The following is a 21715-nucleotide window of genomic DNA, read 5'->3' on the forward strand; positions in this document are numbered from 1 at the left end:
AAGTGGGGGGCGCTATGGGGGACTTTTGGGATAGCATTGGAAATGTAATTGAGGAAAATATGTAATAAAAATATTAAAAATTAAAAAAAAAGAAATTAATGTGAAAATAATTTAGGATGCATTGTTTTAAAGCAGATGCCTTTAGATCCAGTGACTTGTTTGCCCCTTTTTGTAATGGATCATCTTTGTAATGTGTTACTATGTCCTTGTTTTTATTTGCCTAGCACACTTATTTCCTCAGAGATTCAGTATGATAATGGAACCTTGTCAACCTCTCTTTGAGATTTAAGGAGAGCCATTTGGTTTTATTGAGCACTGATATTAGAATATTTTGAAAGCCAAATCCTGCTGTGACATCATAGTATCCCAGTGCTCTATGGGGCACTATCTCCATAGAAGGGTCACTCTTAATGAGTCTTGCCATTTGCAATGCCAATGTATTTAGGAGTTTAAGTTGTGTTTTTGCAGAATCTTCAACTCATAGTTAGCATGTTTAAAAGCTTTTTTCCTTATATAAGATTTAACATTTCTTCATCAAATTGTTCTTCTCTCTTATAACATAGTTTCTTGTCCTCCACCCCCTCTGTTTTGTAGGAAAACTAAGTATTTGTTTCCAACTCCATATTTATTTTTAATTGCTAAGGTCAAAACAGATAAAATCTGGTTGGAGTGATGGCTCTGTGTTTAAAAGCATATACTGTTCTTCCAGAGGACATGAGTCTGATTCCTAGTACACAACCACCAGTAGCTCTAGCTCCAGGGAACCTGCTGTTGCTGACCTCTTTAAACATCTTCATCCATGTGCATATCCCCCACCCACATATGCATACACACATAATTAAAAAGTAAATAAATAAGTCTTTTTAAAAAATAAATAAAATCACTTGAAGGCTCATTTGATGCTAATAATCTTTTACCTTTGTTCTTTTTAATAAAGGACATTTCAAGAAAGCTACCAAACTTACAGGCATAAAAACTAACCTTTTAAGATGGCTAGTTCACTTACACAGAATATATAAATTATGTGAGAATAAGCCTAGGTAATTTTTGTCTGATTACCTTGTTCAAACAAAACCAATATGGGAAACAGAGAGTGATAAACTTCTGTTTTGAGCCATCCCTGTTGATCATGAATATGAACGGAAACTATAAAATAGTTCATTATACATGCTCATATTTATCATTTCTTGTTTGTTTTCTACTAAAATGTTAAATACTTGATAAGGTACATTTACTTTTCTGTCATATGTTTCAATGTGCCTAACCTACTTAATAGATGTGATGAATGTGTCCTATCAAACAGGTTGATTAAATGTATCCTGAATCATCTACATTTTACCTATTGCAGCTTCTCAGTTTTGTTGCTATTGATATTTTGGGCTGAATAAATTTCTCCTCTGGTAAGAACTGTCTTGTATACTATAGATTATTTAGCAGCATCTTATGCCCTTACCTACAGTACCTTTTCCAGCAATGGAAAATGAAAATGTATACTAACATTATAAAATATCCCCAGAGAACAAAAATTGTCCTAAAATGAGAACTATTGGTTTACAGTATGAATAGAGAAACCCACTTACAAGAAATGGCTTTAGCATCTTAAGTACTCATAGCAAAGAATTTCGAGGTAAAAGAACTGGCATTTTCACCGTGAAAACCCTCAAAGATCATATCAAATGGAATTGGGAAAAACAGAAAGTCAACAGAACAAGAATTTATATACAGGAATTGACAGCAGTCAGGCTATTTGTTTCTGTATTTGGAAAGCAATCTAGACGACCCTATTCTTGTACTTCATAAAATTTATAATACTCATAAATCACCTAGGAGCTTATTAGAAAAGCAATTCAGATGCATTAGTCTGAGGTGGTATGCAAGACTTGAATTTCAAGGAAATTCATTATAGATATTATTGCTACTTGTCTACAGACCACAATTGGCATACCATGCCTTAGCTACACAATAGATCCCATTAATGTACTTGGAATCACCGAATAGTTCAAGAGTAACTAGCTTTCTGGAGTTCAATGTGTCTATGAGAAAGAAATGAAGCCAGAGAATAACCAGTCGGTGGGACTAAATCCAAGTAATTGCCTCATTCCTTCTGCAGAGTCAACACCTTTGCCCTAACACTCTATTCTTAATGAGGTTACTTACATCACATATTCAATGGCATTTTGCCTTCTAGAATGCATTTGTTACTCAAGAGATGCCTGAGAAGGCACTCTCTTCAAGTATTAAAATGATCAACCCCTTAAATAAAAAGGCCCTCATTTTTAGAAACAGTTCCTACATCTCCAATGCTTTATTAGGAAAATATATTCAGAAATCTCTCAACAACATATATTTTATATTACCTATAAAAACAGGTTGTCCATAGTGTTCAGTCTGTACAAATCATAATTACTGAGTATATATAATACTCATGATATATAATAATTAGTGAATACTGCTAATTTCCTCTTTCAAATGTTGGACTCAGCTAAATCATAACTCTGTATAATAGGAGGGGTGGCCATAGTATCAGAATCAAAGCACCACATATTGTTAGTCATGTTAAGGAGAAAAAAAAAAAGAAACCATAATAGGACAAGCAACAGGACAAAGTGTTTCTACATGTTCAAAAGTTTAATTCATTTGTGTTAATATCTGCCTAGCATTTCACAGAGCAGCTAAAAAATTAAAATAAACCTCAAGTGAGGGCAAGAAAATCTACTGAAACTCAGAGTTTTGTATTAGAAAACAGTAAGTATGCCACTTAGGAAAATAAATACATCAGTTTAAAACACTTGAAAGGGGGCTGAAGTGCTGGCTTAGCAGTTCAAAATACTTATCAAAGGGACCAGACTTCAGTTCACACTACTCTTGTCAAGTGGCCCACAACTACCTGTAACTCCTTTTACAGGGTATAAGACACCTACACACAATTCTAAGAAGGGCAAAGTGTCCAATTCTAAGAAGGGGACAAAACACCCATGGAAGGAGTTACATAGACAAAGTTTGGAGCTGAGACGAAAGGATGGACCATCTAGAGACTGCCATATCCGGGGATCCACCCCATAATCAGCTTCCAAACGCTGACACCATTGCATACACTAGCAAGATTTTGCTGAAAGGACCCAGATATAGCTGTCTCTTGTGAGACTATGCCGGGGCCTAGCAAACACAGAAGTGGATGCTCACAGTTAGCTATTGGATGGATCACAGGACCCCCAATGGAGGAGCTAGAGAAAATACCCAAGGAGCTAAAGGAATCTGCAACCCTATAGGTGGAACAACATTATGAACTAACCAGTACCCGCCAGAGCTCATGTCTCTAGCTGCATATGTATCAAAAGATGGCCTAGTTGGCCATCACTGGAAAGAGAGGCCCATTGGTCGTGCAAACTTTATATGCCTCAGTACAGGGGAACGACAGGGCCAAGAAGTGGGAGTAGGTGGGTAGGGGAGTGCGGGGGAGGATATGGGTGACTTTTGGGATAGCATTGGAAATGTAAATGAAGAAAATACCTAATAAAAAATAAATTAAAAAAAAAGACACCTACTCCTTGCTTCTTCCATGGGCACCTGCACTCATAGGCACAAACTCACACATACACACACGCACACACACCTATATACACATAAATAAAAACTAAATATTTAAAAAAGAAAATAAATTACTTGAAGGACACACACCAAAAACATGTAATTCACATACACAAACTGATTAGCTATTTCTCTTCCAGTAAAATGAGCCAACTCAAGAAAGATTAGATTATATCACTTACTGGTGGTTTATTGGGATGCTGCTCTCAGGTGGGTAAGTTCACTGGTCCCAAGGAAGGAGGCCAGGGAAGTTGCCATAGGAAGGGAGACAGAGGGGTGAGGCAGTGGGGAGAGAAAGAGAGAATGAACTCATGCAGAGAGAAGGAAAACAGGGGAGGGTGGTCCAAAATGTCTGCATTGTATAGGGAAGAGCCTCTGGGGGCAGGGCAGCCCAGCCCCAGGGCTGGAAAATTCAGGGTTAGGGGTAGGATATGCCAGATAGGGACTGGGGGATGCTGGTAGAACCTGGAGGCCAGGTCTGCTTTGCTAAAATATGCACCTCAGCTGTTTGTTCTGGCATCTGAAGCCAGACATGTACCACAACTACAACATAATACATGGAGTCAGAGATAGTAGACAGAATAGTATGTCCATGACCAATACCCACCAATAACCCCTTTCTCCTCCTCCTCAGAATCACATTTGTATTCTCATTATTTGCAATCAAATTTACCTACTTATTGTTGATGCTTCATATCCCATTTGAAATATTACTTCACTATAGGAGGCTTAGAGGAGAAGGCTTATCTAATGCTGTGGAGTGAAAATAATTCCACTTGTAAAATATGTAAAAAAAAACATACATATTTACCAGCATTAGATTAAGCACCTATATGATTTATATGTGGTAATTAAGTCACTGCTTTCAGAGGGATGTAGACCATTATCCTAGGGCAACATTGTTGGAGAGAGGATGGTAAGTCTGCACTTGTATGGCTAGGAATTCCTACATTTGGTTGAGAAATGGCACAACTGGGTCATAAAACAATACAAAAGATATAACTTTTAATAAGCAGTTCCTGGATGTCGAAGTTTGACAACCAGGTCAGTAAACTGAGAAATTTGACATGACACATAAAAACTGCTAACTGCACTCTCAGGTCACATAGCAGGAAAAAAGTATGTTGATTTCCAATAGATTACCATGGTTACTTGTGTTAGATTTTTAGTGCTGAGAAATACATTTGCCATCTGTAAGAGACATGTTAGCTATTTGTCTCTACTTTTAGAGTACGTGTTCTATTTTCAGAGTGTGCTCAATAAAGAGTAATATATGGAGGTTGAGTTTTCTAAATTAAAAGTGGGCATTTAAATGTCATAAAATGAATTAAAAATAAATTCAAGAAAATTCCAGCAGTATATTTAGGAAGGCACCCAACGATCATTTTTAAACCACCTAAGAATTAGTAAGTTAACTCTCATATGTCTGAAAAGAAATTATGAGCTATGATGCAGAAATTGAGTTTCTTGAGAGTCTTTTAATTTTCACTCTTCAGTTGCTTGTTACCTAGAGCAAATCTCTGCCTCATTGTTCTTCAGTTTTATCTTTTGTAAACTAATTGTCCTTCAGCTTCAGGGTAGAAATCTTGAAGAACATATTAAATACTCACAATAATATATATTAGGCCATTTTTCAGATTCTCAGAGTTTTGTGCCTCATTTTGGCCAAACCTGAAAGTTAATTGAAGTGCTTGCTCTTCTCAACAGATTTTATTCTGGTTTTAGTATTAACTTGCCTCAGCAGTTTGCTCCCATTAGTGCAAAATACAAACTACAGCTCCTTATATTTCACTGTAGTTCAGATTACTGACTTATCATTGCTGCCTAGTCCACACAAACTTAAGTGTAACAGGCATCTACCAAACTCTAAAAGAAAGCCCAGTATGGTAGTTCATGCCTATAAAACCAGGGTTTGGGAGACTCAGTGCTGAACTGCATTAAGTCTGAGGCTTGGTTCATATAGAGTTTGATGCCCACCTGTGCTACAGAATGAGACCCTGTATCAGAAAAAATAACCCTTCAACAAGTGAACCTTATATTACACAACTTAAATGAATTTGAAAATTCTGGAATGTAATGTAAAATGATTCCTACTGAGAAGGAATAATCATAGATTTTGCTATTTCTTGTCCCCCCAAGACTGCTCATTACATCATAGATTTTTCTAAGTTCAATAAAATATTAGCAAATTTAGAAACATGCAAAATTTCTACCATGTTCCCCAAATACTTTGTGTATTCAATAACAAAGAGTGATGAAAAGCATTCAAACGTGAGAAAGAAAAGAGCTTTGTGTTACTCCCATTTGAGAAATAAGCCAGCATGCAGTGTGATTGCTGTTTTGGCCCTAATAATCTCTAATGCTGAAAACACCAAGAATTTCAAATGAAACTTTTCTCAAGAGGAAAAATATTACCAATGGCTTTCACCAAAAACAGTTGTTTCTAAAGCTTTCAATAATTAGAAATATATTAAACCCTTAAAGAAAGCAAATTAAAATAATAGCAAAAGTCTGATATTTATCAGTGCTTTCCACTTCGTAACCTTCAGTACAATTAAGTTTTATATGTGTGCAGTTTTTATAAATTTAGTTCCATAAGTAGAATATTCTTCAAATCCTATTTAAAAAAATAAGAGTTTAATGCATTTGTCAAAAAGTAGAATACATTGCTGTTACTGGTTATCTAAGTAGTCCAGATGTTCTGTGTTCTTTGGGCATCCCAAAGCATTCCCAATGGAAGAACTAGTAGTTCTAACTGTGACAATATATCCTCTGGTGGACAATTGCTTTCAGGATAAACATCACATTCTTTAACAAAAAGGAGTGGAATGGCAAAGCCACCTTCACTTTGACAGTTTTCTCTCAAGAGAGGTTTTGTAACATTCCATCTGTGCCTGTCTGTTTGTATGACATGTTAAGAAGGAAATTCCTAGTAGAGAGAAAACAAATACTTTTTCTTCTAAGGTATTTTCTTTTAGGCATTAGTGAAGTCTGACGCCTTGATATACACTAGCCATGTCTTCTCAGCTGGTCACCCGAGGCCCTTTTGTTCTTTATTTTAGCAGTGTGCTCATTCTTTGTCTGGTTTCTCTTTTGAGATCTAAGATGAAAGAGCCCACACTCAATCTTTTATATGTCTATATGTGTGTGCAAATATGCGATGTGTATGTCCCATGTATAGTTTCTATAGAGTGATATTTCAAATACTGGTTTACAGTTTAAAAGGGAAAAAAAGTTTTCTGCAATAGACCTTTACTTATGCTTGGAACTCCAAATTGTACCTTTTGAAATCGAATGCCAAAGTTTCCCAAGGGGAATTATAGTGTGATTGTTCTGACCTAATTTTAGGAAACTAGCTTAACTGGTACATGGCATAAATCCCCAGACAAATATTGTTTTTTTTTTTTTTTTGGAAAGACACAGGTTATTTACTCTGAAAGCAAATTAAGAAGATAAGTAAAATATATTAACTAAACAGAAAAGCAGAATTTGCCTATAATCAGTGAAATCCAACAAATATATTTTTCATTTAATGCTGTGTCAAATAATTTTTCACAATCCTTTGCAGGTACTTTTGTACTATGCCATTCAGTGGTTGATTTTTACCTTTGCAACCCCACCACAACCCACCCAAACGCATACGCAAATATACCAAGCATCTTGCTTACTTGTCTTGTGGTTATGATACTTTTAATATTTTTATACTCATAAAAGTGCTAGAACAGTGATACTTCAGTCCTCAACAAATATTGGCATGTATTTTATATTAACTACATGCCTACATGTCAGAATCTTTAAGATATAAGCTCTTTTATTTATTTATTTATTTATTTTTTATTTATTTATTTTTTTTGGTTTTTCGAGACAGGGTTTCTCTGTGTATCCCTGGCTGTCCTGGAACTCACTTTGTAGACCAGGCTGGCCTCGAACTCAGAAATCCGCCTGCCTCTGCCTCCCAAGTGCTGGGATTTTTTTTTATAAGCTCTTTTAAGGCAATAATCATACATTTCTTTCCTTCACTTTATCACAAGAGTCAAAACCATTGAACTACTATATAGAAAATACTTATTAAACAAAGATAAAAATGAATGAATGAATGAATGAAAAAATTAAATGGGAGAGGTATATCTCAGTGGCAGAGAACTCACTTAGCATCTGTAAGGTCTTAATGAAATATTAGGTGATTCTCAGTTTCTAAGTGAATATAAACTTTTAAAATTCTATACATTGATACAAGATTATATTATCACCATAATCATGAATGAAAGATAACTTTTAAATCTATATGACCTAAAGTCCATTTCCATTTCTGTATCTCTCTCTCTCTCTCTCTCTGTGTGTGTGTGTGTGTGTGTGTATGTATTTATACATCTTCAGCTGCTTGAAAACTATGATCCATTGAACTAACACCCCCCCACACACAGAGAGATATTTAAATCTTAGAGAAGAAATAAATAAATACTTATTTGAAAACTGTGTGCATTCTTAACCATCTATCTAGTTATTTATTTATTCAACAAAATCATCATTGACTTTCTCAATATGTCAGCCAATTTTCAAGGGACTTGAGATAATTACTGAAAATAATTTTTAAAATAGACAAAATCAAACAGAAAAACAATCAAAGATACTACCTGGATTCTTATACCAAGCATTCTTGCTCTTAAGAGACAGCCAAAAAGAAACAATCACCATCATGGAATTTAAATTTCATCAAGTCAGAAAATAAATAATAATATATTTAGTAATAAAAAATGAATATATTACACAGTGTCAAAATCTATAGAAAAAACAAGTGACTCAAGAATACTGCTGCCACAGGTTTTTTGGGTTGTGTGTGTGTGTGTGTGTTTACTTAAAATGAGTGGTTGGCAAAAGAATTTCATATGGTGCTAAATCAGTTAAGACTTAAGAAACAATGAAACCAGCCAGGCATGGCAGCACAAGCCTCAAGTCCATCACTCATCAGACCAAATTAGTAGAATCAGAAATTTTAAACCAGCTTATTATATGAAGCTAGCCTAGAACATACAATGAGATCCAAGCATATACTTGCATACACAAAGAGGGGGGAGGGGAAGGAGAGGATGGAGGGGGAGGGAGAGAGAAAAAGAAAATCACACACAGGAGAGAAGGGGAGGACGAAGTGAAGAACAGAGGATAGAAGGAAGGAGGAAACAAAACAAAGGAGAATGACATGGTAAATCAGGGACAGAAGAATTCTTGATTATAATGGACAGCCAAAAAGAAAAATACTAAGACAAAGCAACTTTTTTTTATGTTTATAAGGTTAAAACCATATACACAAACAACTCTGTTAATATACTGCATAGTAATTGATGAAAACAGCAATAAAAAACACATGTTCTAAGAAGTATGATACACTTCTGCCATAATAGCTTCACTGACAGCATAGAACGTAACCTTCTCCTGCAGGATTGATAAGGATTTAAGACATGAAAGACAACAGTTCTAGGTTGCCACAGAATCTAAAGAAACTTCAGTTTATAATGAAAAATGATCATGACTGAGGGTCACTTAGCTTAAAGGAACGAATACCAATACAAACAGTTCCAAGTTCCTTTGATGGATAATCAACAAAGTTCCTGAAGAAAATCTCAAGGTGAAAACATTTGGGGAAGATCAACTTGAAGGCTTTTGTATAGATTAGATGAAAATAACTATACATGATGTGACTTAATTGGAAGGTAATCCAACCAAAATGTACTTATATATAACAGCATGATAATGTGGTGCTGTTTCAAAAATCTTATTGTTTGAAAGTTTTATAGACCTATATAGTGATTTTTATCAATTTTTACCTCTTATTCCTTTCTTTTTACCCCTTTCCTCTCCTAATGAAACCCTTCCCAACAAATCCCCTTTCATCCTTTAATCACTTTGTATGTGACCCACTAAGTTTAATTAGAGTTTCCTACCTGAGAATGGCTGGGAGGTTATTTATTGCAGCAAGAGCATCTTATCAGTATCTAGACCTCTGAAATAAACAAAATCTCCTTCCCCTACCAAACATTCATTGCCTGTAGTTCCTCAAGGAGGTGGGGGCCTCATAGGCCCTTCGCCCACCCAAGATGAAATGTTGAGGGGCCAATATTTGGCAGGTCTTGTTCAGATAAACACAGCTGCAATGTGTTCACAAATGCAATGGCAAGGTCATGTCTAGAAGATGAATCATTTTTCTACATATGTACATTTCATTTATTTTTGGCTGTTATTTTAGAACAAAATGTCAAACATTCCTCCCAAAATTAAGTAAAGTATAATAAATAATCTATCTATTTCCTTCACCTATTCTAACCAATTATTAACATTTTGGCATGTTGACCTTATCATTATTTCTGAACACAGGAAAATAAATAAATTATTCTATGTCTGCAAATATTATTGTTGCACTACAGAAAGTAAATTGTAGGGACTGTGACTAATTCTTCAGCGAAACTCTTAAATATCAAGAGTGTTGTTTTATATAACTAAAGAACATTTACTAAAAATCACAAAAAATCAAAATAATAAAAGGCTACTGTTTCTTATATGGTCTATAGTCTAGTTAAAGACATTGTCTCAATAGATACTCTTTATATCATATTTTCATTATAAGAACCTGTCGTGTATTTAGTGTCCAATGTCCTTGGTGTCAATTAATCTGAGAAGGCTCCTTACTTTCTCTATAATCAATACTGATATTTTTGAAGGGTAAAAACAAGCTGATTTAGCTTCTTGCAGCTGTCCTTTAGTTTAGATTGGCCTGACAATTCTCCATTTTACAAATGTTTATCCATTTCTGTCTACCAACAATGACATGTGTCTTCTGAATATGTTATACCAAAGGTCAATTTATCCCATTCCTGAAAATGTTAACTTAGGTCACTTTTGAAAGATGATGCCTAATTTCCTTTTAAATAATCAATATGAAGGTACCTTGAGAATGTGAGTATCCTGCCTCACCAATTGTCCACCTCATAATTATAACGACTGTTATCTGAATCAATTGTTATGGTGGAGGAAAATAAGGATTAGTAACTATATTACTTCATCTTTATTCATTGATTAGCATTATACTTTTATGGAAAGCTTCCTCATTTTGTTTGATTATAATTAATACAAATTCAGATTTGTGTTTCATTCTGTCTTTATGATTATATCTTTCTGATTATTCATTTGTAGCTGCCTTAAAAAAATCACTTTGCATCCTGCTCACTGTGCCCTCCCCATCACCCCCTCCCACAGTCCTTTGTGCTGTAGGGTGTCAGGTCCACTCAGCCACAGGGTTCAGGACACTAGTGGAGGTGGGATATAGGAATTTTGACTGCTCTTAACCCATGCTGGCGCCAGGCAGGTGTCAGGCTATGTGAAGTTGCTGGACACTGCTCCGGGGGTGGGGGAGTGCAGTCTGAGGTCCCAGGGACTGCTGGAGCTGGCTTGGGGCTCCTGGGCCTGCATGGAGACTGGGGCTGTCAAGTTCTCAAGTTCTTGGCACTCAGGTCCACTGGGAGCTGTGGAAGAACTGAGAAAAGAGTGGGGGCACAAGGGCTGGATCTAGCCCAGGGCAGAAGGGGAAAAGAAGGGAAAAGAAAGCTCCAGCTGGGTCTCACAGGGAGGAGAGAGTCCTTGGCTTGCTCAGTGGGCTGCTTGGCTTGATGGAGGCCATGGCTGGGAGCGCTGAGAGACTTTCTGCCGGTGATTAGGAAGTTGGCTCTTTATGGGAAAGTCTCCATTGTCCCCTATGGTGGATCCCGATGAAGAGACAGTCCATGGTCTTAAGGCATTTATTGTCATGGTAGAGAGTGGTGATGAGTAAAACTGTTCCCCCACGTTCTCAGGACGGGCCTGAGGGCCTGATGTTAAATACCTTTTACAGGAAGGAATGTCTGGGAAGGGGAGTTTATTTACTAAGTCCTTCAGACTTTTAGGTAACTCATTAAAATGGAGATCTGTCTTGAGGCGGCTACATGTGGTCATGTCCTCTACCTGTGGAGGGTCTGGGGCTGTTGCTCTTAACGTGACTGATGGCCACAGACCTATAGACAGCTGTGGCCTTGTACCAGGAGTCAGGGGCCCAGGAACATGGCAAAACATCTGCCATTCCTTGCAGGATTATCCCCTGTAGGGTCACCGGGGTTTCAAACCTTAGCACAACCAGGGATCAGGCTGCCTATCATGGTCCTACATTTTGCCTTACCCCCTTCCCCCTTTTCTCCCTTCCCCCTTCCTCCCTTCCCCCCTACCTCCTCTTCTCCTCTGAGCAAGTGGGCCTCCCTTGGGTATACTGTCACCTTGGCACTTCAAGTCTCTGTGGGAGAGGTGCATCCTCTCCCACTGAGGCCAGACAATGCAGCCTAGCTTGAAGAATATATCCCACACATGAGCAACAGCATTTGAGATAGCTCCCATTCCATTTGTTCAGTACCCCCATGAAGACCAAGCTTCACATCTGTGTAGCTGTCTTTTAAAGCATACCACTTCAGAATAATCCTCACTTTAGTGAAAAAAAAAGTCATGTTCTCTATTCAGGATGATGAAAAGCATATTCTAAGTGGTGTCTTTAGCAAATTATATCTAGAATGATACATTTTTACTCTAGTCTTTCTTCATTGTTATTTTATAGTGAATTGAAATATGACAATTAAGTTCCAAGGGCTTCTGGGAACTTAGTCTAACTAGACAATAATGACTGGGCTCTATCCCAATGACTATATTTTCATCCTTGATTAGCAGTAGGAAAAAGTTCATTTCATGCTTTCCCTGATAACCTCTTTCCAAAATAATAAAACATATTTCTTTAAGAGAGATCTTTGTCCAAATATTTGGTCTCACTGATTAAGCTAAATCATTGATAATCTATTTTTATTTTAGTTATGGTAATTTTATATATTGTTGTTTCTCCCCCTAAAGACTTAAAACTGTTCTCCTTACATAGTGATATATGCTTATATTCCTATAATATATGCTTATATTCATATACATATATATTCTTTCTATATACAAGTAACAATTCAGCTTCTCAATGTATTATTCCCCTGCCCCACAAAAGTGTAACTGCTTCTAAATTGTGCTGATATATCATAGAAATTGAGTTGAATATCTATGTAAGCTGAACATAATTATCCTCCTGCCAGGAACAAATAATTTATACTGCTTCAGAGAAATAAATATGCATATGAATTTACGTGGATGGATAAATCCTTGTAAACCAAGCTCTATATAACACAATTGTAGAAAAAGTATGTGGTGAAGCTAATGAATAAACTAGGATCATTATGGTGTCTATCATGTGTTTTCACAACTGACTTGCATTTACCGCATATAAATAAGGGAAGAACATGCCAAACAATTTTATATAAGAACAGAACAGTTTTAGAATGAACTACTAAAAGTAAGCCACCCAAAGTCTTCCATTACACTGTCAACAAGATTTATGCATCTATATGGGTATGAAAAGAGATCAGAGATACAAAATGAAAATTCAGACAATTGAGCTAAAAAAAACACATGAACTTTTATTTTGTAAAATTTTTACTTCTTTAAAGATTTCTAGAAAAAAGAGTACACAAACACTAATCCCAGGTACAGGTCAATAAAAAATATATATATATATAGGATCCCAAACTACACTAGGTAATTGCAGCAAGATTAGTGCAAACCAAGTACATTTATTATTTGCAATGTAATCCAATATACCAAGAGTTGGCATGTGCTTTATTTTAATTAGCCATTTCTTTTAAAGGGTTGCTTGCACCAACTGTCTTGATAAGAAAAAAAATTGTAGTCATTGCTCAAAATGCTTGTAGCAAATCTAGTTTTAAATTGAAGCAATTTATTCAGAAAGCAGTCTACTACTGCAGCAATAATCAATGTGTTTTCCCTAAGACTGTACTGGTGCTTTCCAAGGACTATTGTTAATTGCCTGTAACTAAATGACTGTCGGTGCCCTTAAATGTAACTCTCTGGCACTCGTTCATTAGTTGTGTTTAAGCAAATGGCAGTTTCCCTTAGGTTTTTGTTGGCAGCTTTGCTTCTACAATTTTCAATATTCAGCCTCCACCCCTTAAAGGGGGCGGAATCTATCATTTTAACCAAAGAATTTATTTTTGAGTTTATTTTTGTTTTTGAAAGTCTGGGTTCTCTCTTTCCTTTCTCAGAAGCTTAGTTGTGCTGGGATGGAATTTTGTTTTGTTTTGTTTTTTTAAATACTGCCTCTGCTGGCAACTTTGAGTAGAGCTGAAAAGCAGGGTCCATTTCAAAAGGAAAATGGCATTTGCAATGGCAGTACCATTCACAGTCACACAGTAATGCAAAGATAAGAAACAGGAGGCCCTGATAATTTCTCTTAACTGTGGCAAAATAACCATTTCTGATTTTGTTTTGATGTCATGGTAAGCCAGAAAAGAAATAGGGCTCATATTCACTAAGTGTCCACTTGATGCAGGAGTGTACAGACTAAATTTAATGCACCATTTTCCTTGGGAGCATTTTCACAATGTGACAAATTTACATCAACTTCATAAATACTACTCTGTGTACATTTACAATAGATATGCCTATATCAGCTAACACAACAAAGAGCAGCACTGGTGTGTGCCTTGCAAGAGAAGAATAAGTTCTGTTCCCGACCTCCTTGTAAGGATGCTGGAAGAATACCATGTTTGTACTTGTATCACTGCAGTGCATCTGATAAGAAATCTGAGATAAGTTTAAGGTTTTGGATAATGGAGTACCTTGCACATTCTTCATTTCTTTGGATAAGTTTTCGTTTTTTTTTTTTTTTTTTTTTTTTCGAGACAGGGTTTCTCTGTATAGCCCTGGCTGTCCTGGAACTCACTTTGTAGACCAGGCTGGCCTCGAACTCAGAAATCTGCCTGCCTCTGCCTCCTGAATGCTGGGATTAAAGGCGTGCGCCACCACGCCCTGCTTTTTTTTTTTTTTTTTTTGGATAAGTTTTCAAATGCTCTTATTAATAGTAAATGGCTGCCCCTCAAGAGAGTTATTCTTGTTTGTTATTCAGGCTTTAAGTATATGTTGCTATTCATATGTTTGTGCTTTAAAGCTCTTCACATAACACACAATCATATATACAATTGCAAAGCTACATCAACCTAATTCTTTCTTTTATTAAAATTACTTTTCAGATAATACTATCGATTATGTAAATATACTGAATATTTAATGTATTTGGTGCAATTTTGATGGCTCATGGCTTCGATAAAAAGAAATAAACCATATTTTCCTCTAGAAATAAAAATAACTTACTGAAGTACAACTTTTCCTGTAATTTATTCATATTCAATTTCTGAAAAAGAATGTCTGTGAATTTAAAAGAAAGGAAAGAGGGGTATATGGGATGCTTTGTAGGGAGGAAAGGAAAGAGACAAATATAATTATATTATAACCTCAAAAATAAAAGAACCAGTTAAAAAAAGAACCAAGAAATAAACATCAGTTTGCACATATGCAGAAACCTATATTATGAACACCATCTAAAGAAAATCAGGATTTTTTTTAATTGCTATATGACTAAGAACATGGTTCTGGCATCATTTTTATTGTCTCTAAAGCTATTTGACTATGTATGGTACTTATACTATGTTACAATCTTGGACCTAGTGCTATGCCTCCAGCTGCAAAGTGAGGACTTGGAAGCACTATAGAAAAAGCATTCCCTGCTTGGCTAGTTATCTACAGCAGAACAGCTGTTCTCTCTCCAATATTTCCTTAGAGCATCTCCTCACACAGGCCTTGGGTCAGAACTTGTAACAGCTTTTCATAAGCAATCACAATTTTAAAGAATTGAATTATGATTGGCATAAGATAAAATTCATAGACCTCAAGTGATCATATCAATAAATTTTAACAAATGCCTACATTTAGGTATCTACCCCCAAGACAAGATAAAATATATTCCTGTATCCTATAAAGTTCCTCCTTTCCCCTTTCCAATAAACTTTCCCTTCACTTATCCTGTAAGAAATATACATTTTCTAGGTTGTATCACTGCACTATAGAACCACATGGTAAATATTACTTTGCATTTGGCTTCCTTCACTGACTGTAACCCTATGAGATTTTTCATGGTATTTATTTTTAGTTTCTTCTTTTGGTTGCTGAGTAGAATCTATTTATGGGCAGACATTAGTTTATCCAGGATCTCCTGTTAAAGGAATTTTGGGTTGTTTCCAGTCATTGTTAGTATGGATAAGACTACTTCAAACATTTTTCCATAAGACTTCCTGCCAGTATCTGTTTATATATATTAGAGAACTACATAGGTGTAGAATTGATATTGACATTGATTTTTCACTTTACTAGAAAACTTTCGCAATGTAACAGCACAATTATGGTCTCTCATCATCAATGTTTAACATACTAATTATGTTTGATCAATTTCCTTTTTTTCTTATGCAAGAAATTTCATTTTTGTAAATTATGCATATGTCTTAATTTAGGGTTTCTATTACTGTGATGAAACACCTGAACCACAGTCTATAGAGGGAAGGCAGAGCAGGAACTCAATCAAGGCAGGAACATGGGGGCAGGAACTGATGCAGAGGCCATAAAGAAGGGTTGTTCACTGACTTGATTCCCATTATTTGCTCATTCCACTTTCATATAGTATCTGAGACCACCAACCTAGGAGTGACACCACCTGCAAGGAGATGAGGCCTTTCACATCAATTACTAATTCATAAAATGACCTTCAGACTTGCCTACATCCAGATTTTACAAAGGAAATGTCTCAATGGAGGCTCACTCCTCTCCAATGACATTAGTTTGTGTTGTCTAGGTAACATAAAACTAGCCAGCACAAACCATAAATAAAAGAACAGAACCTAGAAAAAAAAAAAGACACGATGTGGGCTATATATGTGCTTCTATAGTCGAGCCTTCCTCTAGCGTGAGGTCCTGTGTTTGGTCCCTTAGACGACACAAGTGGTTGTAATCTAAATTATTATCTCTCCAATAATGCCCAGTGTATTTTAAATTAGGATGTTTTGGTATCTGAATCATCTTATGGGCATAAGTTGTACTTTCATTCAGGTTTCTTTGTGTGGTAGAATTCAATCGATATTCCTAGCGAACAAAACACAGAGTTCTCCACAGTATTATTTACCCACATATTCTTTTTGTTCACACAGGAAGAATGAAACACTATTGTGAAGGACATTTTGCATTTTTTCCTTACAGTTTTCTAGCTCTCTCTTGTGTGGTCCCTTACAGTATTTAACAGATAAAGCTAGTGTAATCATTTTCCATTATTTCATATTTCATACTAATTTACTTTGACTCAGAAATATTTAATTTCTTATTTTACCTTTTTCTATCTTAAAGTCATAGTCAGAACTTCTTAAATAAATCTTCAGCCTCCCATTTAATTTTACTAAGTATAAAAAAGTACAGTTGATTAAATAGTAGTTATATGTAGTTACCTTATTAAACACTTACACTAGTAATAAAAGAACTAGATAATGAGAAACATGACAGATTATTTTTCTTAATTGTTAGAGGAAAACTTTTATCACATATAAACACACACACACAAACTCTCTTTCTCTCTTGCGCACAAACACACACACACACACACACACACACACACACTTGCATGTTGTTGTGAGAAAATGAGGGCCAAATTATTTCCTTGGCAGTACCTCATTCCCATCATTTTACCCTATTTATGAGAATTTAGGAGTGAAATTGTTACCTAATAGTATGTGTTTTTGCAAGTCATTAATTATTTTACTGTTTTCAACTAAGATTCTATTGATTGCGCTGTAAGTGATACATAGTTTCCCAATTACAGAATCTAAAACAACACTAGATTTGTTTTTTAAGTAAATAACTGCGTGTTCTGTGAGACTATTCTTCAGGAAATTTGAGCAGTCTACTCACCCCAGGTAGGGAACTGATAGTAGACCAAAATAAGGATACCACCAAAGACCAGTTTGGTGAACCAATACATTTTATTAGTGTTTTATTGTAGCTATTGGCAAAAAAGACTCAAATGACAGCAGCCTTAGCAAATCCCACTCCAGTGTGGGTAATAATAGCTAATGAAAGTTGAAAACCTAAACCACACTCCACAGCCTGCAGGCTTCATAACAAACTGGAGAGTGTCCTTCCCCGTGACTAAACCTCATCCAGGTACCTTGGCTGAATTCTACTTCCAGACAGCTGATCTGGTCTCAGCGTCTTTGTAGCTTGGCTTGTCTAAGAGTGATTCTCAGCACTCTTTATTACTTTGGTCAGGAGACATCTAATGAATCTGGTTAGAGTTGTTTACTTTCTGAGTTTAAGGAGGTGATGTTCTACTTCTCTGAAACATCTTGTTGCTTCAACTCATTAACATATAGAAGAGACAAAACTGTTAAACACAACACCTTACTGAATCAATTAAACTACTACTTTTCAGCTTAATGTCAGGGAACAACTGCTACCTATAAGTAATATTGTTTAGCCTATGATGACCAATGACAACATGCATACACAGGCACTTAGGTAGAGTGGGTTTCAGTATGTGTATATGTATCCTTACTATTTGCATACTAGCAACTTAACTCTCCTTACAATCTTGATAAGCTCTAAAGGAGAAAATGTAAGTGACTATTTTACCCCATTTTTTTTTTTGGTCTGATCATTTTTGTTAGAATATCAACATTCTGCATGCTAATGGAGAACTTGCATGCAGCAAATGTCAAGAAAATTCCTCATTTAGACATCTCTATAGTAACATACATAGCATAATATAAGGGAAAGTAAAGAAAAAAGTAGTATCTTAATAATAAAAGTTTACAACACATTTTATTGTGATATCCACTTGGAGACCTAGGTTTTAAATCTACTTAAGCTCTCAGCCTTGAAGATTATGTTAATACACAAGGACACTGCTCTTCAGAGAAATATACATCAAAAATCATGCCATCTTGTGGGAGAGGACAGACAGCATTCAGTGGGTAGTTGAACAGTATATGTGCTCTCTAGGAACTATGCTATTTAGCCCCCCTATTTTACCTTGAACCCAACTCATAGCTAACAACTCGGGTAAAAAGGATCAAAAAGCATATGCAGATGATCATAAAGCTGTCCTGTCTTAATAAAAAAATTGTCTCTTTTATTAATTCTAAAAGCATAGTTCACAGGACCTTCTCAAGGGATATATGATATGTGCATGTAAAAGTTGCTGCTTTGAGGCAAACCTAATATTATAGTTTGAAATGAGACATTTACAATATTTTAGTTCAGAGGCAATGCATCAACCAAGTTCTTTTTTACCAAAGCAGTGTTACTAAGCAACATTGTCACATATCACCTTATCCAATCACCTAGGAAACAGAGTTTAAAGCTAAAGCTGGTTTAAAGCCTCACACAAGATGAATACGTTTGTACACACCCATGAACCCAGAACTTGAGAGGCGGAGGCAGATCGATCACAAGTTCAAGGCCAGCCTAGGATACTCAATGAGACCTAACATCAAAAACAAAACAAACTAACTTGTCACAGAAAGAGGGATGAGGTTGTTTAAATGTATCTGAAGTCACTTGCAAAAACATGAAAACAAAATAGTTCTGCTTTTCATGTGTGATTATTGTATAATTCTTCTTTGCTTTCATGCCCTAGAGTTAATGTACACTGTTGAACTTGCTGGAGGGCTTGGCGCTATTCTCTTGCTGCTCATCTGTTCGGTGACCATATATAAATGTTACAAGATAGAAATCATGCTCTTCTACAGGAATCATTTTGGAGCTGAGGAACTGGATGGAGGTAGGATGACTTCCTTGTGTTATTGTTGCTTCTGAATATACTTATTTGTGTCCTGCCTTTATTTAATCCAAAAAATGAAAGTTATGTGCTTCTTTGTAAGATCATTTTTGTATGGAAATATGTGTGGCGATTTAGAAGCAATAGGTAGTTTTCTTGGCAAGTTACACCTACCCTTTTTAGACTTGTATTCCAAACAGCACTTACAAATTACAGATGCTGATTGCAATGCCATCGGCATGTTCCTTCTCTCTCACCTTGTAATCAGCACTGAAAGGCCAGCTTCACTTTTCTATAGGTAAGGTATTTCTCTTTTAATTGTCTTCCCTAGTTGAACAGTTTGAAGTGAATTTCAATTTGTTCTTGTTTAGACAGATAGCCGTTTTATTAACTTGTACCGACTATTTTAGCATTCTTACAAGAGGCTCTTCAGTCTAGTCCATCTCTCTATTTTTAGATGCTAGGCTTTTGTCTGTCATTCCAAGGGTAGACCAAAGGAAAAAAGTACAAACTCACATTGTTTTTTATAATAACACATCTAACACCTTTGCTCATACTGAACAAGTAAACTGTGTTTATAGAAACAGTAATTATCATTTGCCTCAAGCCATCCAAGAATATCTGTGCATTCTAAAAAGAATCTAGGGTTCATAAAATTGACCTCCCCACACCATCCATTAGTGAACTTCAAGGTATTTTGTGTTCCTTTGGGGTCACTTGGAAAATGTAAGTTAAACTTGCAAAACACATAGAGCTTGAACAGTGTCAAGAGTTAGTGCAAATTGTTGCAGTTTCTCAATTCTGTTGATAAGCATTTCACTTTGTAAGTTTTACATTAAATAGTGCAAAAGAAAATGAAACTTTGTCCCTGTTTCCATGGGTCCATAGCCAGAGCTATCAGTTGTCAAATGTGTGAAAAGGAGTGGTTTATTGGTTTTGTCCAACATCCTCCCCATTTACCCTTTTCCTGTTGCCACTAAGGTAAAGGACAGGCTGCAGAAACATTATTTTTCGTGGAGTTTTCTTTATTATTAAATTATTTTATTTATTTACATTCCAAATGTTGCCCCCTTCCTGGTCCCCCCTCCCAGAGTTATTTACCCCGTTCCCCCTCCCCTTTGCCTCTGAGATGGTGTAACCCCACATCCTCTACCCACCTACACCCACAGCTGTCCCCCCCAGCAGCCCCCTTCCCTGGGGTATCAAGTCTCTACAGGATTAGGCCCATCCTCTCCCACTGAGGCCAGACAAGGCAGCCCTCTGCTACATACTTAGCTGGGGCCATGGACCAGCCCATGTATGCGCTTTGGTTGGTGGCTAAGTCTCTGGGAGCTCTGAGGGGTCTGGTTTAATTGACATTGTTGTTCTTCCTATGGGGTTGCTATCCCCTTCAGTCTCTTCAGTCCTTCCCCTAACTCTTCCAATGGGGTCCCTGACCTCAGTCCAATGGTTGGCTGGCTAGGCTATAAGTATCTGCATCGGTCTCAGTCAGCTGCTGGTAGAGAGAGCTTCTCAGAGGAGAGCAATGCTAGGCTCCTGCCTGCAAGCAACAGTTTTCTTAAAGTGATTATTATTCTTAGTTGTTCTTTGTTTTCCATTTTCTTCCCTGTTCATAAAAATTAGTGTATTTTGGTTATTTCAAGAATATATAAGAAAACTGTCGATGTTAGAACGACTGTTGGATGAGAGCAACAATCTGTGTGCTGTACAACCTAAAATTACTACTGCCAAACATCAAAAAATTTACAAGTTAGTATTATAATCTACACTTCATTGATAAGGCAACTGAGCCAAAAGTTAAATAATCCTTATATCTATATAGAATTTCTAATTTTAAAGGATTTATATTTTATATGAAACTTATATAGCAGATTTGATTAATCCCAGAAACCTTGAATTACTTCTCAATAAACTACTTTGTGATAAAATACATTAATTTAAAATAATAAATGCATAAATAAACAAAAGTTAAATATTTATTCAAAATGATAACTCAAGTATTGCTGTAAATGGCCAAGTAGGGATATAAACGAAGTCTATTTCCAAATCTTTTATATTCTGTTACCAAGTCTTCATTATTTTTAAAATTTAATATACTCAACATTATCTGAATACCTGCTGTTATTTGTGCAATTAGAAGTAGATGCTATTTGAAAAAGCAGTTTATCTAAACAATCTCACATTATCTATTAACGTTGCCTTAAATATCTCTATTTTGTTCTGAATGATATGAATGATTTTACCCAAGCAATCAATTTCCAGTGCAGGCTTCATCTGTCATTTTCTGAATATAGAAAATGACAGAATTTGATTTTAAAAAAGCAGAACCATAATCAGTTGAATTTCGGTAATTTTAAA

The 21715-nt window shown here is 36.0% G+C and overlaps 1 protein-coding gene across 4 annotated transcripts in view; it reads left to right on the forward strand.

Annotated features, from left to right (window-relative positions):
- Positions 1–21715, forward strand: part of Il1rapl1 (interleukin 1 receptor accessory protein like 1) — a 1382089-nt gene that overhangs the window by 1344227 nt on the left and 16147 nt on the right. For all 4 annotated transcript variants that reach the window (XM_021153186.3, XM_085838132.1, XM_085838131.1 and 1 more), the window contains one exon: positions 19217–19360. In XM_021153186.3, the coding sequence (XP_021008845.1) occupies positions 19217–19360 (144 nt within the window). The remainder of the gene's footprint in view (positions 1–19216; positions 19361–21715) is intronic.

This window comes from Mus caroli, unplaced genomic scaffold, assembly GCF_978045245.1.
Source record: "Mus caroli unplaced genomic scaffold, Mus_caroli_1 scaffold_5, whole genome shotgun sequence".
Lineage (NCBI taxonomy): Eukaryota > Metazoa > Chordata > Mammalia > Rodentia > Muridae > Mus > Mus caroli.